Source organism: Balaenoptera physalus (assembly GCF_965194825.1).
Source record: "Balaenoptera physalus genome assembly, chromosome: 12".
In the NCBI taxonomy this organism is placed as follows: Eukaryota; Metazoa; Chordata; class Mammalia; order Artiodactyla; family Balaenopteridae; genus Balaenoptera; species Balaenoptera physalus.
Genome location: NC_138897.1, coordinates 24,309,964 through 24,328,637, shown reverse-complemented (window position 1 = coordinate 24,328,637; position 18,674 = coordinate 24,309,964). Strand labels below are relative to the sequence as shown.

Here is an 18,674-nt window from a genome sequence, read left to right as displayed (position 1 = left end):
ACTGATTTTTTTTTTGTTTTCCAGTTGGTTGGTTTCTTGGCAATCGGTTGCCTTTGCCCACACACATGCTGAATACCTGATATTTCGGTGTATCCATGAGCCAGATTCACCCAAGCTCTAGGATGGCGCCACCATTACTCAGTCCTCTTCAAAGGACATCTGTTTTCGCACATCTTCAAATTCATCCTCCCCTCCACACCTCGTCCTCAATCCAGGCCGATACTTCATGATGGCCAACCAAGAAACACCACTGGCACAGTTCACACAAAGAACTTTGCAAAACTTCCATTCTGAACACTCACTATTGTAAATCATTGTCTTGATAAGAAAGAGGTTGTAAAGAGGTTAATGGGATAGCAATCTCACTACAGTACATAAAATCCATAGCCTTTTCTAAAGGCTGCAACAATTTAAGAAACTACAATTTTTTGCCTAGAAGACAATTGTGCACTCTTATGATCATCGTTTATCATCCCAGGTGAAAAAGTTATTGGCACAGGTTTCTTGCCTGTATTTCTGGTTATGTTTGAATCACCTTAAGTCAAGTTAGTGCACCAGCACCAGACAAACCATAGTTAACACTTATTTGTTAAGGTTAAAAGTACTATTTTATAAGGGAGATGATGAACACCAAGCTTTGAAAAAACTTCATATGATGCCCACTTAAAACAATGTGAAAAGAGTAAAACTAAAACAGTTACATAAATCAAGATAATCCACGTTTTATGGATAAAAGTTGGTGCTAAATTAACTTTGTTCTCAGGAATAAGCTGCAAAGGCTCGGCTCAGTGTTAGAGGCAGCTCTGAAAAGATTCATGCAAATATTCTTCCATACTCTGGGTAACACTGTATCTTTATGCTCTAAAAAGAAGAGTACAATAAACATACCCTTATAACAGCTTATAAACATTTTGTTTGTTTGGATTTTATATACTCTCATCTTCGCCTTCCTCCTCAGATGGCATGGTAATTTATGGGAATCATTCTTTGACATCACTATTTGATGTTTTCCCCATCTTAAAAGGCTACACAAACCAAACTTCAGCCCTGTCCTTTCCCATCCAGTCAGCTGGTTGGATGTCCCCTACATCCAACCAGCTGTCCTACCTGCAGACTTGAGCCCCTGAGGCTGGAGGGAGGAAAAGCAGTCTTCCAAGCGGACAAATGGGGCTCCCATTCCAGTGAGCTCTGAGAAGACAGAGCTCAGAGAAGGAACAGCTCTGGAGGCTGGAAGCCCCCGGGTGATGCGATTCGGAGCTTCATCACTACCCAATGAAGTGTGGTTCTGGGGCAGGGGGTGGATATGCCCTTCCCCACGCTAAGAGGCAGGAGACAGAAGGGCCCATTGAGGGACTGACAGGAGGGAAGAGGTGAGACTTCCTCCTATACCGCTGTCTTAAGAGCTGCCATGACAGCCCAAGAACCTCAACAACTTCCTGCTACACGGGGGTCACGTCCTACCACTCTTGTCCTCTTGGTAAGACACTTCCTTCACTCACTACTCCTGGATGGCACTTATTACATGGAATATAATTGTAAGTTAATGAGGACCATGCCTTATGTGCCTCTTACATCCAGCGCTGTGCCTGACATCAAGAAGAGTCTCAAATACTTGTATCGGTTCCATAATACTGCCCAACCAATTGAGACCAAGAATGGAAGACATTTCAGCTGTGGGCGAGGGAAATTCTGGCCATCATGATGAGCTGAAAATGCACATCTCCGCAGAATAAAGCTTCAGACTCAGAGTTCACAGCCCAAACTGGCACAGAGTAGCATCAGTGCTACTTCCCACTTGTGTAACGCTGTTGAACCAGAAAGTGTATGACTGAAAACAATCAAACTTCCCATCTCAGTGCCATGAACTCAAATTCTAACCATTGTTTACCACAGCGAATAACTGAAAAATTATAATTTATTAAGGTGCCCTGTAAATTCACAGGAAAAACCGGAGATGCATAAACATAGCTCATCAGGAAATTGCAACCACTGAGCCCCCTGGCAAAGCACAAGAAACGTTAAGGCGAGATTTCAAATTCCAGCATTAAGCCAAGAGTTGACTTACTGAGTGAGATAAAGTGGAAAACAATTATAGCCTAACTAATTATTTGGCTGGCACTTAGCTACATCGTTTTAGATATAGGCTACAGTTCCAGAGCTGCTGGAGTTATTTACAGCCCTGGACACATTATTCTGTGGCCAGCATTTAAGGCAGTTTCTGATTTCTGCAATGGTTCACATTGCGACTTGAGCACAGTTCATACTGATACCCTTAGCGTCTGCCCCATTCAGTAAGGGCTCTCTACATGGCTGAGTGTTGTGTAACCCTAGCAGCCTGGCAGTGGTTTCATAGTGCCGGTCAGATTTCAGGGATATTAATGCAGTGGGCAATCCCTAGAGCTTTTATTAAGGATGCATTACAGAAGGTTAAGGAATGTGAGGCAAGGGAGGAGGGAGGAAGTAGAGGAAGCACCTGGAGAAAAAGAAGATGTAGAATACTTTTAGCAGAGGAGATGCACAAAATCCAAAAAGGAAAAAAAAAAAGTCTATTATTGGACTATTGTAATAGCAGATGTTAAAGCCCATATCCCAGTATTGTTTTTAGGGTCTAATAGCAGGTCAGATGTGGAAACCACCACCAGAAACCAAGGCAGGGACTGACAATAGTCAAAAACCAGATTAGAAACTCAAGCAGAAGGATCCAAGTACCACAAATAGCCATGACCTAGCAAAAAACAAAACCAGTCCCAGGCTCAATCCCCCAAATCCTACTCTACAGGGATGAGAGGCAGCATCTACAGTTTTGCTAGTTCTCTGGGTCATTCCGATGCACCTGGAAGTGGGAAAACCATAGCTCTAGTGCCTGTAACATCCACAGCCTCTTCTGAGGGAGACACGTGGTTCCCAGTGATGATCCATCTTCAGAAGCCCCTTGGACCACGTGTACCTGCCCAGGAACAGCCACTCAAGAGTCTGCTTTCTACAAAAGCTTTAAAGCTTTTGTCATTAGTGACACGGGAGTAACAGCAGATAGTACAGCCAATCTAACCTGGAACTGGAGATTCAGAAAGGGGTGTTTACCCAAGGCAGAGGTAAGAAGACAGGGAAAAGGGCAGAGCCAAGAGTAACGGAGTCACATTAATGGCACTGGCGTGGAAGGAAATGCATCCCTGCTGCTGACAGGATAACCTGGTCCCTAAAGTCTCAGAAAGGGTGAGCATCTTTCTGGTACCCTAATACTGTGCTGATCTCTTAGGCCAGGCTGCTCAGATCAGCTAAGCCTGGTTCCTAAGAGAGCATCCTTAGAGCAGAGCCTACATCTTGACGTGCCCTTGCAACCAAAATAGCCTAGTACGCCAAGTGTCAGGAAGAGCAATAGATAGATATAGACATCCGCCAAGTGCCAGGGAGAGCAAAAGATAGATACAGGCATCCTGTTAGTGGTGTCAAGGTGGGATGCTCCTCCCGGTACAATCGGGGGCGTCCCACAATTTTAAGCTATAGAACAGTTAGGTGTGGAGTGCTAGGGTTGAAGATTTGAGATGACAGGTGGTCCACAAAGCCAGGACTTTAAGACTCCTTTTGTTCTTTCCTTCCCCACACCTGAAAGAGGAAAAGCATGTGCACAGCCCTAGAGCTTCTCCACCAATGCTGGTGAATGACAGGACCCAATCCAAGGCTGGCCGCCCACACGCAGGAGTTGGAACCAGTGAATCAGCACCCACAGCAACCTTCCCAGCCCTTCAGGCTCTCACCCCACACTGTCCTGCACTGGACTGTGGCTTCCCAAGGATAAGACCTTCTCCTAGCAACAGGGTTAGCACCAACTAATACAGTTCACGTGTTCTCATTTTATCTCATCAACAAGCCTCTGAGGGCTGTACCAGCTTCTTACCCCTGTTTTACAGATAAATGAAGCCTAGAAGTTGAGCAACTGTCTAAGGCCATACAGGTGGTAAATGCCGGTGCGGGGTGGCGGGGGGGGGGGTGGTGGTGGTACGAGGGTGACACAGACAGGACACCAATACTCAAAACCCAGGTCTATTGAGTCTAAAGGTTATACTCTTGACCACCATATTTTCCCTGCCCTTTTTTCTCCAGAGTTTTTTTTAATTGTGGTATAATACACATAGTTTACTATCCTCACCATTTTTAAATGTACAGTTCGGTGGCATTAAGCACATTCACATTGTTGTGCAGCTATCACCACCAGGCACCTCCAGAACTTCTCATCTTGCAAAACTGAAATTCCGCATCCATTTAAACAACTCTCTACTCTCCCCTCCCTCCCATAACTGCCATTCTGCTTTGTCTCTATGAATTTGACTCCTGTAGATACCTTCGTAAGTGGAATTATACAATTGTTGTCATGTTATAACTGGCTTATTTCACTTGGCATAATGTCCTCAAGGTTCATCAATGTTTAGCATGTGTCAGAATGTCCTTCTTTCCTTTGTATTCTGTTTGTTTTTAATTGAAGGTCCCTTACTAGTCCTGCTTCCATGAGTGGCCACGACCAGGGGAAAAAGGGAAGGGGAACCAGGCGGCACAGGGAGGGGTCATCTCTACAACACTGCATTTATATACAGAACTAAACACACAAGGACAGAGTCACTACTGCTATTAGAAGTTGGCAGCATGGGAAAGGGAAGGAACAGATGGGGAACTGGGGTGGTAAAAAAATACAGTGCTCCCTCCCCCAGGCATACCCCTGTTTGAGCTTAATCTGCTTCAACCCAAGAAGAAGATCAAAAGCAGTTTGGGAAGGCCAGAACCTTCAGGGATGGAGGGAGGAGGATGGTCCAGGAGGTGGGGAAGCTGTTTGGCAACTTGAGTGAAGGGATTGCCCGCCCCCTGCTGGGATCCCCCCAGCCCCTCTGGTCTGGCAGGAAGGGGGCAGCCTGCAACCCCCGTGAGCAGGTCTGGGGTTTGCCCTCCAGAGAGATGAAGAGGCTGACTCCCAGCTTCTCTGCCAGGGTGCAGTGGTCCTTGACCTCCTCGTAGCAGTTTGCTTCTAACTCATGCTTGATCCCCATCAGCTTCTATTCGATGGCATCCTTGGAGCTGGCATAGATCATTTTGCTCTTCAGGGGTGCAGACTCGAGGCCCAGGCCTCCTTCTTGCTCTCCTTGGTCTCACAGGCTGCATCACAGAGGGCGTAGTGGCAGTCCTTGTGTGGCAGCACCTTGACAAGGATAGGGGTCGTCTGCGGTCTGGCCCACATCACCTACCAGCATCCCCTCACCCTCCTCCAGAATGAGGTTCTTCGTGTCCTCGCTCAGGCAGAAGAGCACCGCCTTCTTGCGCTTCTTCACATCCTCTGGTGAAGACGACTTACGCACCTTCATGTCATTGAACACTTTGATGACACCAGAGACAGCTACACTGGAGACCACGTTTCTACAAGTGAAAGGGCGATAGCGAGGAGAGCCAGAAAAGACAGGAGTCACTGCAGCCAGTGCTGGGATCCGACTGAACCAACGTCCTTCCTTTCTAAGGCTGAATAATATTCCTTTGTATGGATGTACTCCGTTTCGTTTATCCATCCATTCATGATGAACACTGGGTTGCTTCCTCCTTTTGGCAATTGCAAATAATACTGCTCTGCCTTCCTTTCTTATCCTGCCTGATGCATAGCTGGGGTAAGAAGGTACAAAGAGCATCCTTCAGGACTTCTCTGGTGGCGCAGTGGTTAAGAATCCGTGGGCCAATACAGGAGACACGGGTTCGAGCCCTGGTCCGGGAAGACCCCACATGCCATGGAGCAGCTAAGCCCGTGAGCCACAAGTACTGAAGCCTGCGCGCCTAGAGCCCATGCTCCGCAACAAGAGAAGCCACCACAATGAGAAGCCCGCACGCCGCAACAAAGAGTAGTCCCCACTCGCCGCACCCAGAGAAAGCCCACGTGCAGCAACGAAGACCCAACGTAGCCAAAAATTTTTTAAATTTAAAAAAAAAGATCATCCTTCCATCTACTTTCAAAAGAGCATTTTAGGGAATTAGGTGGAATGAGCTTTCCATTTGATTCTTAAATCAGTAAGTATTTATTAATGTTATTATACTTGTCATAACACTGAGGCAACTATATGCCATGTAATAAGTTAACATACATATATATTTAAATGGGACTATAAATCAGTGTTACTATAAAATTTGGTGAGCCCTTAAGTTTTTAACCAAACAAACCAGAACTGCTACATTCAAATGAGTATTTTTCTGACGGCCTGGGAGGCTCGACCCTGATTGACCGCTGAGAGCATCTGAAGCCCGACTACCTCTCCCGCTAGTAAGAGGCCACGCACCACTGTCCTCAGTACCTGCAAGTCACACTTTGCCTGTAACAGAAATATAAGTCAGCGAATTCCTACCTTACTCAACCAGCTTAGTTCTTTGAATAACTCTTGGATGTTTCCAGAAAAGAAAGCATACCTTCCAGGCACAGATTTTGCCACCATGCAAAGGAAAAAGAATGCATCATCAGATTTGAAGCCAATTTCAGAAGAGGTATTGATGAGCTCCAGTATCCTTGTGCCTCTGCCAAAGGAAGGGAACATCCTGAAGGAAACAGCATTCATACAGGTAGGATCTGACGTGTTAGTCATAAAAATCACATTTTAAGGGTATTCTTACCATTTCAGTGCACACAGCTTGTTACATAGTTACACACATGTATACACAGTAAAATGACCATTAAAAAAGCAAGCAGCTTGACAGCAAAGAAACACTAGTTTGTGGCTAAGGAGACATTCATTTTCCTTAGTTCACAACTAAACATTAGCTCTCATTAGCAAGTGTAAGCAAATTAAGAATTTGATTAAATCTGATGAGACAAGATAAAGCAACTTATCTCCTTTTAATGTACAAATACCCCCTTAATACTTATTCATACAACAAATGAACCACTGGACTGGAAGAACTCAAGGTCAAAGACTACTTTGCAGGGATGGGCTCTTCCTCTCTGCCTCACGCACAGGCTGTGACACACATCACTACAGGCAGAAAGTACTCTCTACAGGTGTTGGCCAAGCGATGAACATAGAAGATGGTCTGAATCTTCAGATGAAAACTATGAGTATTATTATTGTTCCTGTGGGAGAGAAGACGACTGAAACAAACTCCATCAGATTTTTCCTCCCTGATTCACTGTTGCCTGCTTTGTTCGATCTCACATGAAGGATGGAGTCCGTATTCACCCCCACCTAATCATGCAAATATCCATGAGTCTTGATGAGATTGTTAATAAAAACTTGAGTTAAGTGAAAAAAAAATGATTATGCTTTTAATGTAAATGATAACCTTAGGAAGGTAAGAGCAAAAAACTACATATGTGATCAAAATTGTGTGAAATTAGGATATTCTAAAACAAGGCAGTTACATTAGCGTTCATATCCACAAATGTTGCTTTGCTGTTAACCCACGTTCATACCTTGTGCCAAGCCTTTGTGCACAATAATAAAAAAGAAAAACAACATTTAATTATCTCCTGACAGGGGCTCCACATTCCATAGATTTAGGCAAGTGCCAGAAGATACAGATGGGCTTTCCACCAGGTACTCTAAGCCAAAATGACAGATAACATGACAGTACATGCAGTTCCTTGGTGAAAAAAGGGCTTTCCTCGAAGGGCTACGGCCTGGAAACAGGAAGGGAGTACAGGTGATCTTTAAACCAGTTCAAGGGCATTTACTGAGTCCCTACAGTACACAAAATCCTATCTTGGGAAAAGTGAGGGATGTGAGCAGAAGATTCAACCTACATCTTCAACGAGAGCAGCTGTGCAAATATACACACCCAACCATCAACTGCACACAGCGAAACACATTCTAAAATTACCTACAATCTCAAAGCTTTTTTAAATTTGGCTTTGTACCTCACCCTATTTTCTGCACAATCACCTTTCTTTATTATGTAATTGATGAAGCACAGCAATAAAATGAATACCCGAGAAACCGTCAGGAAATCTAGCAGCCCGCTAACAGCGCTGTTCCCACTCCTGCTCCCCCGCCAACCCCACCCTCCCCGGATACCTACTATTCTAGTTGCCTTTTCCCTCGTTCCCTGGTTTTTACTCACTTTATCACATGTATATCCTTCACCAATACTGTTCATTTTGGTGATTTCAGAAATTCATAAATATGGTGTCAATTCTGTGTGGATTCCTCTCTAAAGCACCTTAAGTGATACCTAAGCTGGGCATCATATGAAGTCAGGTAATATGTTCTGAGCATGCATCTTATCATTGGTGGGACTGCACTGGGGTCTGGGTGGGCAGTTAGCAAAAGGAAATTAAACCAGAGTCTAAACTGAAAGACCAGGGCACACAAAAGATAGTTGAATACAGCACAATTTACCAATTCAAATATTTTACCTTTTCATCTACCCCATAAATACACAGTATCCAGGTCACGATACAGCAGAACTGACATCCTACTGCCCAGTACTTTTTTTCTTGTGGAGTCCCTAAGCCAGGGGACCTGAATTGCTTAGTGCTGAAGAGATTATAAGCCAAGTCTTTGAATTCCACGCAGAAGGCATCTGGGTATTCTCGTTCCTTTTAGGATTTCATGCCACTACACGTTTGAGTTTTATAATGGCAAAAGCTCTACAGGAAAATCGTTAAGTATCTTTCCTGATGGGCCTCTTCATTCCTCCCCAAACTTCAGCAAAGGAGAGAAAAGCCTACAGGGGTCATGTCACTATTAGAATCGTTCAAAGGAGAGTAATAATGTATAGGCCCTTGAATAAACTTTAAGAGGAACATTATATGCCATTAACTCGGAGCTCAGATACATAAGCTTGATCATTCCCACAACAAATTAGCAAGATATACCAGTGCTCACCTACACCAGGACCCAGACAACTTGAGGACCTCCTCCTCATATCAAACCTAAAATGCTCCTGCTTGGAGGAGCTTCTAAAGTGCTTTGACAAAGTCCCTGATAAGAACCTAAAGTTGTAATAGGCAATGGTCTGGGTCCTGGGTATCCTCCTGTAAGGCTCTGCCCTCATATGCTGGAGGAAGGGGCCTTGTCTCTGATGGTCAAGCTGACATCCTGAGTGAAGGTGAGCTCATTTTCCAAACACCTGTCCAGCCAATAGGCAGTGAGCAGGGCACACCCATAAATGTGAAAACCTTCAGCTAAGTGGGCAGATGGGAGAGAGCTACCAGGAGTCTCAGACCCGCTTCCCTGATCTTAGCTCAGAAAGGGAATGAAACGCCCATCAGACATCAAGCAGGATAGGAAAGAAGATGCTTCAGAGAGAGATGGAGACAGGGAAAGTGCTGGAAAGCAGACCAGTGCCCTGGGATGAAAGGAGGGTTAGATTTAAAATCAAATAATTTTACACTGCTTGAGTTTCATGTACACCTTTTGATTGTTATATTTACCCCTTTTTGAAGATGTGACCCTCTTTTGGGGCTTACGTGGCCTAAGGAGAGCCAAAAACAAGGGTTCTGCCTACATGTGGGGCAGTTTTAAGAAGCACCAGGCTGTCTAGGGGCTGCGTGTGGTGGTGGAAGGCAAAGCAGCAGATCCCCGAGGGAAGAACTATGGGTCAGACCATCTGCCCTTTTTCTGTACTCAGAGACTTTCCTTTCTCCTTCCTCCCGGCTGCTGGCGGGCAGGGCAGTGCTGGTAGAAAGGAGGCTCCACATTAGGGCCTCTTTTATGCACAAATGATGTTCCAGACCCACCATCACTGGGACAGAACCTCGTGGAAGGCAGCAGAGTGGTCAGACGAGGAGTGTGGCTTTGGGCAAGTAAGGCAGAGGTCCGTCGTTTGTAAATGAGGATGACGGGGGTGCCTACATCATAGTGTTATTATTAAATGGGTGAACATACAGCTCTTAGAAATGACCTGGCTCAAAAGCAGTTGATAAACGGTACCTATCATAACCAGTGCTTTTCCAATTGTAGGGCTCAGAGATGCGTAAGTTCCAAACAAGCGAAGGTGAAAACTCATGCCAAGGTGCCTTATTTAAAATATGTATTTGTAACATTTTATCCTGAACATTCTGGTTTCCACGACTTCCTATGTCTACAAATATAATCATTTAGTGAGCAAAAACAGAGTTATAAATAATGTCTTAACAGAGGAAATACAAAGAAAACTACAAATGAACACACCAAGCATATGAAAAGATACTCAACCCTCCAAAGAAAGTCAACTTTAAACAAAAATAAACTGTTCAGTGTCCGTTTAAAAAGAGGAAACAATGACCAGTGCCCGGGAGGGGTGAAGAAACAGAGCAGTTCTTTTCTGGAGACTACTGGCCTTATCAATGAAGACTCATAAAAGTGCATGCCAGGAATTCCACCTTGGGGAATCCATCCTAAAAATACTGGAAGGTTCCAAGAATGTTCTGCAAACATTTTTCACAATATCAAAAAACTGGAACCAATTAAATGTTCACCAAAATGGGAATGGTTAAAAACATTACAGCACAAACATACAGTGCCCTATTATGCAGCCATTAAAATGGTAAAATTGCCTTTATATGCTACAGGGAGAAAAAAGCCATAGTAGATTAAGATTTAAAATAAAAAATAGGATCATGCCATACATATAAGTATATACTGCATCATGCGTTAAGTCTAAAGCAGTACTGCCCAACAGAAGTGAGGCAAACTACATGTGGAATTTTAAATTTTCTAGTAGCCACATTATATCCAAAATATTATTTGAACATTTAATCAACATAAAAAAGCATAAGTGAGATATTTTACATTCATTTTTTTGTACTCAATCTTGGAAATCTGGCGTGTACTCATCCCAGTTTAGGCCAGCCTCACCTCAAGTGCTCAACAGTCACATGTGGTTACCCTACTGGACACTGCGCGCTAGTCTAGTATACATCAGTGGTTAACAGGAGCTGTCTGGGAATGGGATTACAGAGCCTTTGCCTTTCTTGCATTGTATGAATGGTTTCAACAATCATTTGTATTAAAAAAAAATAATAAAAGAACATGGTGAAAAATTGTTTTAATTTTCCTTTAAAGCTCTAATAGGAGACCGGGAGGCACAGCTTAAATTTCAAGCTTCTTTCAAACTGCTCTTTCTCCTTCCCCAGGGGGCCGTGGGGGATAGGAGCCTTTTCCCCCATGCCTTGGTTGTCTATTGCTCAGATAGTTATGTATTTGTAGCAATTCTTCCCTTTCTCTCTCGCCAAGTCCCCTTATGACCAATACCCCTGCAGGATGGCAGGAGAGGGTTAGGAGAAAAGGCCACCATCCAGCATCACGACTGAAGGGGGAAATAAGCTGATGAACAGTTGCCAGGTGCATACAGTGTGCCAGACACTGCGCTAGGCAGGCACTTCACGTATGTCAGATCACATAATCCTCCAATAACCTTATAATGCAGGTACCATGCCAATTTTTCAGATTAAGCAATCAAGGCTCAGAAAGTATCTGCTCCGAAGTGTCATAGAGTTGATAATGTGTAACTGCACTACCCCGTACGGTCCACAGCAAGATCATGACCAAAGAGGCCAGACTGCCCATGCCAAGGTCCTGACCTCATCTTTATTAAAATCATGCTGTAAGACAATTGCATTTCTTAGAGGAAAGCAAATACCCAGGCATCTTTTATTTGCAAGAACCCCAGAACCCATTTCTCCTCTAAGCTCGTTCATACATCCTCAGATGTAAATATTTCCACTTAGACAAACCATTGTCACCCCTAACTAAACGTGTCACAATCAAGCATTATCCTTGCCCCATCTCAACTTCTTTATTTCTGTCCATCCTCAAGCTGGAAACTTCAAGGTCATATACGACTCTTCTTCCCTTGCCCGCATAATCAAACATTTGAGGTTCCAGGCTCAGTAATCTCTAAATGACTATTTAAAAAACAGTAATAAGCACAACTAGCACCCAGATCTTAGTTTCTAAATACCAGTCTTCAAGAAAAGGAAACTGACAGACATCACCTTAACCAAGGGATCAAAGTGACACCATCAGTAAATGAGACACTGATATCACAAATCTCCTGAGATGGTGCACTGAGGAAGGCACATCGCTTCTGTGCCACAAATTCATAACCTCCATCTAAGCATGGGAAAACATCAGACAAACCCAAATTGAGGTTCATTCTACAAAATAACTGACCAATACTCTCAAATTGCCAAGGTCAAAAGGAGAAATTGAAACTGAGGAACTGTCGCCAATCAGAGGAGACGAGGCAGCTGTGATGCTAAACGCAGTGTGGACTCCTGCATGGGCTCCCGGCCCCGGGAAGGTCAGTAGTGCAAAAACTGGTGAAATTCCCATCAGGCTTGAGGACAAGTCAGTAATGTCGTACAAATGTTCATCTCCTGGTTTCAGTGATTGCACTCTACTTATGAGGTGTTAACATCACGGCAATCTGGAAATATATAACAGGAACTCTGCTATTTTTGCAACTTTTCTGTAAGGCTAAGATTTTCATAAGAGTTTTAAAATACTACTGTAGTTACTACTCATGGCTGTCCATGCTTAAACTCACTCTACCGTCTCCTACTAACAGTGCCCTTCTCAGTCTCCAGGTGTATTCAAAGCCTATTCATTCTTCTGGGCCCACTCATGTCCCACTGCCCACCTGACCGATGGTTCTATAGAACGGCTGTAACTATGAGTATCTGCTCGTGGCACGTGGGTCATGTTGGATTGTTAGTTAACTTTGTGTATTTAGGTTTTATTGTCCAATGACGATGCAAAATGTGCTTGTGTAGACAAGTACATCAGGGCACACATGCTCCGCTCACTTTAAAATGGGCTGCTTTTTAATGTGGTTTTTGGGAAGGTACTGAATTACAAAACAGAGGTCAACTAGTATTTCAAACCCATCCAAGTTTACCCTGACAATCCTGTATGGATAGTGACAAGTAGTCTATCACTTAGGGAGGGCAGTAGGTGGACTTATATATTATAAGCAGTATAGTTGATAGCTAACTTGTACCACAGAAAATGACAGTATCAAAACACATACACACACATGCCGGAATTTAAAATGTCTATTTAGTTTCTACTCAGAGGGACCTTGGCCCTCCAACAACAAGAGAATGCTATCTCTCTGTTGAACAAAATAAGCACAATAATATACTTAGACTCCAACCAGGCCTGGAGCTGTCAGAAAGCCTTCTAATGGGTGGCCATCCTGAAGCTAATGAAATGAAATATTAGGAGCACATCAACAGAAAGGAAATGGGAAGAAACTAGCAGCTGAAAAGCAAGCTCTCCCAAGAGGCCCCAGGGGAGAGACCGGGTGCACGGGAGCTCTGGAAACTGCGTGGGCCTCACCAGAGAGCCGTTCTGTTCCCAAGGTGGGGGTACTGGAAGCTACAGCTGTTACACTCCCGTTGGTTAAAAGACTGTCCCCTTGGGAGACATCAATTCTCAGGCTCCAGGAACCTTTGACGGTGACACAGGTGCTGACCGCTGGGAGTAAGCAAGCACCAGGCAGTGCGCTGGAGGACAGCACAGGGCAGGCGGAAGAGCGCTAACGGCGTCTGCCACCCTTGGCCTCCAGGTCCTCGAGTCTCTACCGGTGGGCACAGAGGGAACACGAGCCTCTTGCTGCCTTCCAGACTGAAACTTGGGAGAAGGCTGCATTACCTGATGCGCAGGTAAGGGACAGTTAGAGAACACCAGCCCAAGTTCTACTTTCCAAAGGATTGGCCCCAAAACAGTGCCCTTCGTAAAGGCCCCCGAGCTCAAAGCCCATCAGTGACACACAAAGGGCATGTCCACTAGTAAAGTCACCTCCTAGCAGCATTCAAAAATCCACTGCTCAGAACACCACCTATCAACTAAAAAACAACCAGGATAGGGATTATTTGAAGGTGCTGGTTTCAGCCTGGTGATTTCCCAGTCACTCTGCTGGCTAGAACCAAAGCAGCATACTGAAAACCTCATTATTTGAGAGAGCAGTGTTTAAATTTTTCATCCAGAATAACCCTTGTATAGAGAAGCGTTGTCTCATTCAGCCTGAAAGAGAGGTTATGTATTTTATACTTTAAAAATCAGACTATTTTCTGCATTTGTCATAATCAAATCATGTTTACCATGCTTGCACATGTTTGGGAATCTTCCTGGGACCTGAGCTAATTTGATTTGTACAATATTGTCTTTTCCTGTGGGTTGGAAGCAAAGTACTAACGCTTGTCACATACGTGCCATCTGTGACACGAGAGCCCATCATCAGCTCCGCGTTTCTGTAAGGGTGGATGAGGCTGACTCACCTTGACATCATCCTCAAAGCCTCTGGCATTGACTCCGATTCTCTTTCCCACCGAGAAAAACCTCAGTACAAAGAAAGTAATTTCTCAAAGGCAAGGTGTTGGGTCTTCTGAAAACAGGAGTGCCTTTGTTATAGGAAGTGCCCTTTGCCAATGACTAAAATCAACTCCAAAAAAAAATCCACATAGCATATAAGCCTCCAGCTGGAGAGAACAGATAGACAAAGAGCAAGAAAACAGTTAACGTGGAGGGAGGAAAAGAAGAAAGTCTTTTCTTCAGCAACTGGGAATAGACTAATATACCAAATTCTTACCTGAAACTATTTATAGTACTTACAGGCTAATTTATATACTTAAATAAGCGTCTCGTATTCCAGTAACAATATCTTCCTACCATGTCACTAAAACAACAGGTATAATCAATAAAGGGCTTTAAAATTTCCATCCCACTCATAAATGCTGTTGGCATAATAGATCATTATTTCCATCATGCATAATACATTAAAAGGGCATGCCTGGATCCAGTGTTCATCACATTAGAAAAGCCCACTAGCAAGTTAAAAATAAAAAGGAACATTGGATATTTTGATAATACACTAAAATGAACAAATCATCTCCCCCAAGAAACAAAGTGAATCTGAGTCACAGGCACGATTTCTCTGTATAATTCATGACTCATGTGCATACTGAGAATCCAGCCTAGCAAGTGGGGTGACAGTGGTTGGGAAACAACACAACTGCTTCTCGTAGTAAAGCATAAGTGTGTTCAACTCTGCCAGAAAAAGTAACAGCTGCTCAAGATGCGATCTGGCTGGAAGCTACTGCGTGGGCCACAGAAGAATCTCAATTTGAGATTCATAAACCTAGAAAGGATTAAGAACTAGAAACCCATTAACAGTGAGGTACAGTTCCTGGGCCTTAGGGAGAAATTCTAAGACTCTTTTTGGATTAAGTATGCCAAACGCTCACACCAACGAAGCTACTTTTTTTCTTAAGCACCTTGAGCGCCTTTCCAAGACCTTTTCCTCATGAACCCTTTTTGTCCCTATATCCGTAAGTCAAGAAGAAGTACACTGGGGGACTTCCCTGGTGGTCCAGTGGATAGGACTCCGTGCTCCCAATGCAGGGAGCCCAGGTTCGATCCCTGGTTAGGGAACTAAGATCCCACATACCACAATGAAGAGCCCGCACGCCACAACGAAGACCCAGCGCAGCCAAAATAAATAATTTTTTAAAAGAAGAAAAAGTACACTGGAACTTTAGCTCAGACTCCCACTAACTCATCATTCCTAATAATTAACATGCAATATACTCATTTCTAACTAAAAATCAAATTGAGTGTTTTCCCTGAAAGTTGTCTTTAAAAGCAACCCAGTGTTCTTGTTTTTCAAAATCAGGGCTCCAAAAATTAAGGGTTTATTCGATTGTCCATTAGCTTCATATAATACAGCAATTAGTTACTGTCTGATAAAGTACTTTATGATACATTGCAGGTATACTGAGTGTGCACTCAGTATACTTTGTGCACTTTAGTGTGACAAAGCTTCAGCACTCTACACTCCAGATTTTTCCCTGCCTCGCTGGTTTCCAGCCTCCCGTTGAGGTTCCGGGTAACTGCTTCAGGGAAACAACTTTCAGGACTCCTCCTAGACTCCCACGGGTAAGCGGGATAGGATGCTCTTCCAAAGCCAGAAACGCCACAGTTTTCACCCCTGGCGCGAACCTCACATCCTTTCCTCCCAGAAGCTGTCTTTCATCAGCGGGCGCTGCCAGGGGACCTGGTGAGGGTGGAGCAGGTGCACCAGGTTATGGTGACCCCGCCCCCAGCCAGGTGACACCCTCCACTGCCACCTCGCGTCTTCCCGCCTCGGCCCTGTCTCCCTCCAGGAGGAAGAAGGGATTCGAAAATTCCTCAAACGATAAGGGGTGGCCAGCCCACCCCGCTGAAGGGCTCGCCCACGCGCGGGGGCAGCTCTGAGCAGTCGCCAGGTGAGGATGCGGAAGTAGCTCTTCCTCCCCCGCCCAGACCTGTTGGCCCGGGCCCAAGTCCTGGGAATCACACACCCACAACCCACGCGCGCACCGCGCACCCCTCTGCAAACGAAGAGGTGGGCACGAAGCACTGTCAAACGTGTCCCGGCCACAGAGAAGAAAAACCGGCGGACGACGTGTCCGGACATCCAAAACTTATTTTTTTAAAGGGGGGGGGGAGGGGTAGCTTAAATGCCCCTCACCCCCTCAACCGCCCCTCAATGCCAAGTTGAAACCCGAGGGGGCCCGGGCGGCTGCAGCTCCGCTGTGGGCGCTTGGGGAAGCCGTGGCTGGTCTCTAACTTTAATCACAGCAACTGCTGCGGAAGCAGGGAGTCCTGCGGCCGCACCTGTTCCCGACTCTAAGGAAGGAGCCCTGCGCATCCATTCTGACCTTGAGGACATCCTGGAAATCCACACTCCACCCCCGAGTCAGCATTACTCCGACCCCCTCCCGCAATGACTGAAGCCCACCGAGTGCCCACCCAGAGGGGCCGCCTCAAAATGCCCACCCGCGGCAAAGTAAGAATGCGCTTCCCTGGGCTCTCTCCAGATCGCTCGAGCATCCTTTACCCACTGCTTACCCACCCAAGAGCCGCCGCGCCCCTCTCACCAGGTTGAGTCCCCTTCTCTCCCCACCCCCAGATTGAGGAATACCCCACCCCCAAGTTCAGGGTTCCCCCTCGTTGGCACTCGAGAGGGTCGCCCTCGGGAGCTCACGCTGCAGAGCACCGAGGTGGGGTCCACGAGCATGCGACCACCGCGGGGGGCGGTCCCCGCGCTCTAGGCTCCGAGCTGGCGGGGACACCCCCTCAGTTCGGGGACCTCAGCCGGACGGAGCCGGGACGAGCACAGCGACGGCAGAGCGTCGGGGAGCGGGGGACAGCCCTGGCCGGGGCGGGAGCCGCGAGCGGTCAGCGCGGGGCGCTCCCGGAACAGCCAAACTTTCTCCGCCTCCCGAAGTTCGGGGCGCGGAGGCGGCGTCCCCCGCCGCTCCCAGCCCCGCGGAGCCGCAGGAGAAGGCGCCCCCGAGAGCCGCCCGCCCCGCAGCCCTCACCCGTACCCCGGGCCCGGCGCGGCCCGCACTCACCTGGCTGTACAGCTCGCTGACCGACATGACCCCCGCGGGCCGGGCCGAGCCCGGACCCCGTGGCCAGCGGGCGGCCCTCGCTCGTGTCCTGGGGGCGGCGGGTCCCGGCTCCTCGCGGCCCCGGCGGCTCTCAGTCCACGGCCGGCCCGTCTGGCGCCATCTTCCCGGGCTGCCCGAGAGTTTCTCGGTTCTTTTCTCTCTTCCCCGACCTGCCCCGCCGGCTTCCTGGAGGCGCCGCGGCCGGCTCGCTCTCGGCCGACGCGACCTTTACTCCCGCGGCGGCGGCGGCGGCGGCGGCGCAGCGGCGGCCGGGCAGGAGTGGCGGGCGGGGGAGAGGCCGCGCGGCGCCGCTCCCCGCTCAGGTATGGGAGGCGGCGCGGGAGGAAGAGGGCGGGCGCGCGTCCTGCCTGCCGGGGCGCCGCCACCGCCGCCTTTGAGCCCTGCGGGGGCCGCGCCTCCCGCGCCCCGCGCCGCAGCTGGGTCCTCCCGGCCAGGGGCGGGGCCGCGCGAGGAGCAGGCGCCGTCCGCCCCCTGCTGGACACCGGGCGCTCTTGGGACAGGTGCGCGCCGGGTGCCGACACCTGCAGCGCGGCGTCCCCTCTCTGCGCAGACTGCGCTCTGGAAGGCTGGGCGGGGACCCATTGGAGACCAGAAAAAAAGAGGAGGAAGCACCAGAGAAGGGAGAAGAGGAATAATAAGGAGAGATGCCTGCGGCCGAAAGGCTCCATACATTTTTCTCTGGGTTTTACGTGGGCATTAACATTTTCATTATTAAAATTCAGTTATGTGTAGACTGTTACTAAGGCGTTTTGGATATACTAAAGATTGTCTCCGCCAAACAGCTCCCTGCGCTGAAATCCTGATCAGAACGTGGGAGTCGTAACTCTTCTCCACTTTGCGGGTTTCACCCACAGCTTCCGGCTAGGCTCCTGGCCGCCCCCATCAGAGAACTGTTTGCTTTTCTGGGAAGCCTCACATCTTCTCTCCTCTCTCTCACGCACACTCTCAATCCCTCTGCCGCTCCCTATCTCATTTACTTTTGTCGCTTCTGCCAGTGACGCTTGGCAGCTTCACTCCCTCTTCCACTTCCAACAAAAAGTAGAAATTTCAGCCAAAAAGGAAAATAATTGGCAGGAGTCAGTAAAAGGGAGAGCAGGCGCTATAGGAGGAGACACGCTCTTTTGAGGTGGCGTTTGTACCTGAATGAGGGATGGCCTCTGAGAGTGGTTATCAATCAGAACATCCATCGCTACAGTTGTTCCGGAGCTCCGCTCCCTGCAAGGTGATTCTTAGACTCATCCCACTTAAGACCTTCCCACTTGGAAGGTAGGGTCCC

General features: G+C 47.0%; 1 protein-coding gene and 1 pseudogene across 2 annotated transcripts in view; both read right to left on the bottom strand.

Moving 5' to 3' along the window:
• MYO5B (myosin VB) overlaps positions 1-17,469 on the bottom strand; it is a 361,242-nt gene extending 343,773 nt beyond the window's left edge. The window contains exon 1 of the mRNA XM_082416526.1: positions 17,339-17,469. Within this exon, the coding sequence (XP_082272652.1) occupies positions 17,339-17,365 (27 nt within the window). The 5' untranslated portion in view covers positions 17,366-17,469. The remainder of the gene's footprint in view (positions 1-17,338) is intronic.
• LOC309639418 (cofilin-1 pseudogene) lies at positions 901-17,440 on the bottom strand (annotated as a pseudogene). Its single transcript, XR_014268568.1, has 2 exons — positions 17,339-17,440; positions 901-7,199 (listed from the first exon to the last, which is right to left on the bottom strand). The product of XR_014268568.1 is annotated as a cofilin-1 pseudogene (transcript).
• Positions 17,470-18,674: the final 1,205 nt, after the last annotated feature.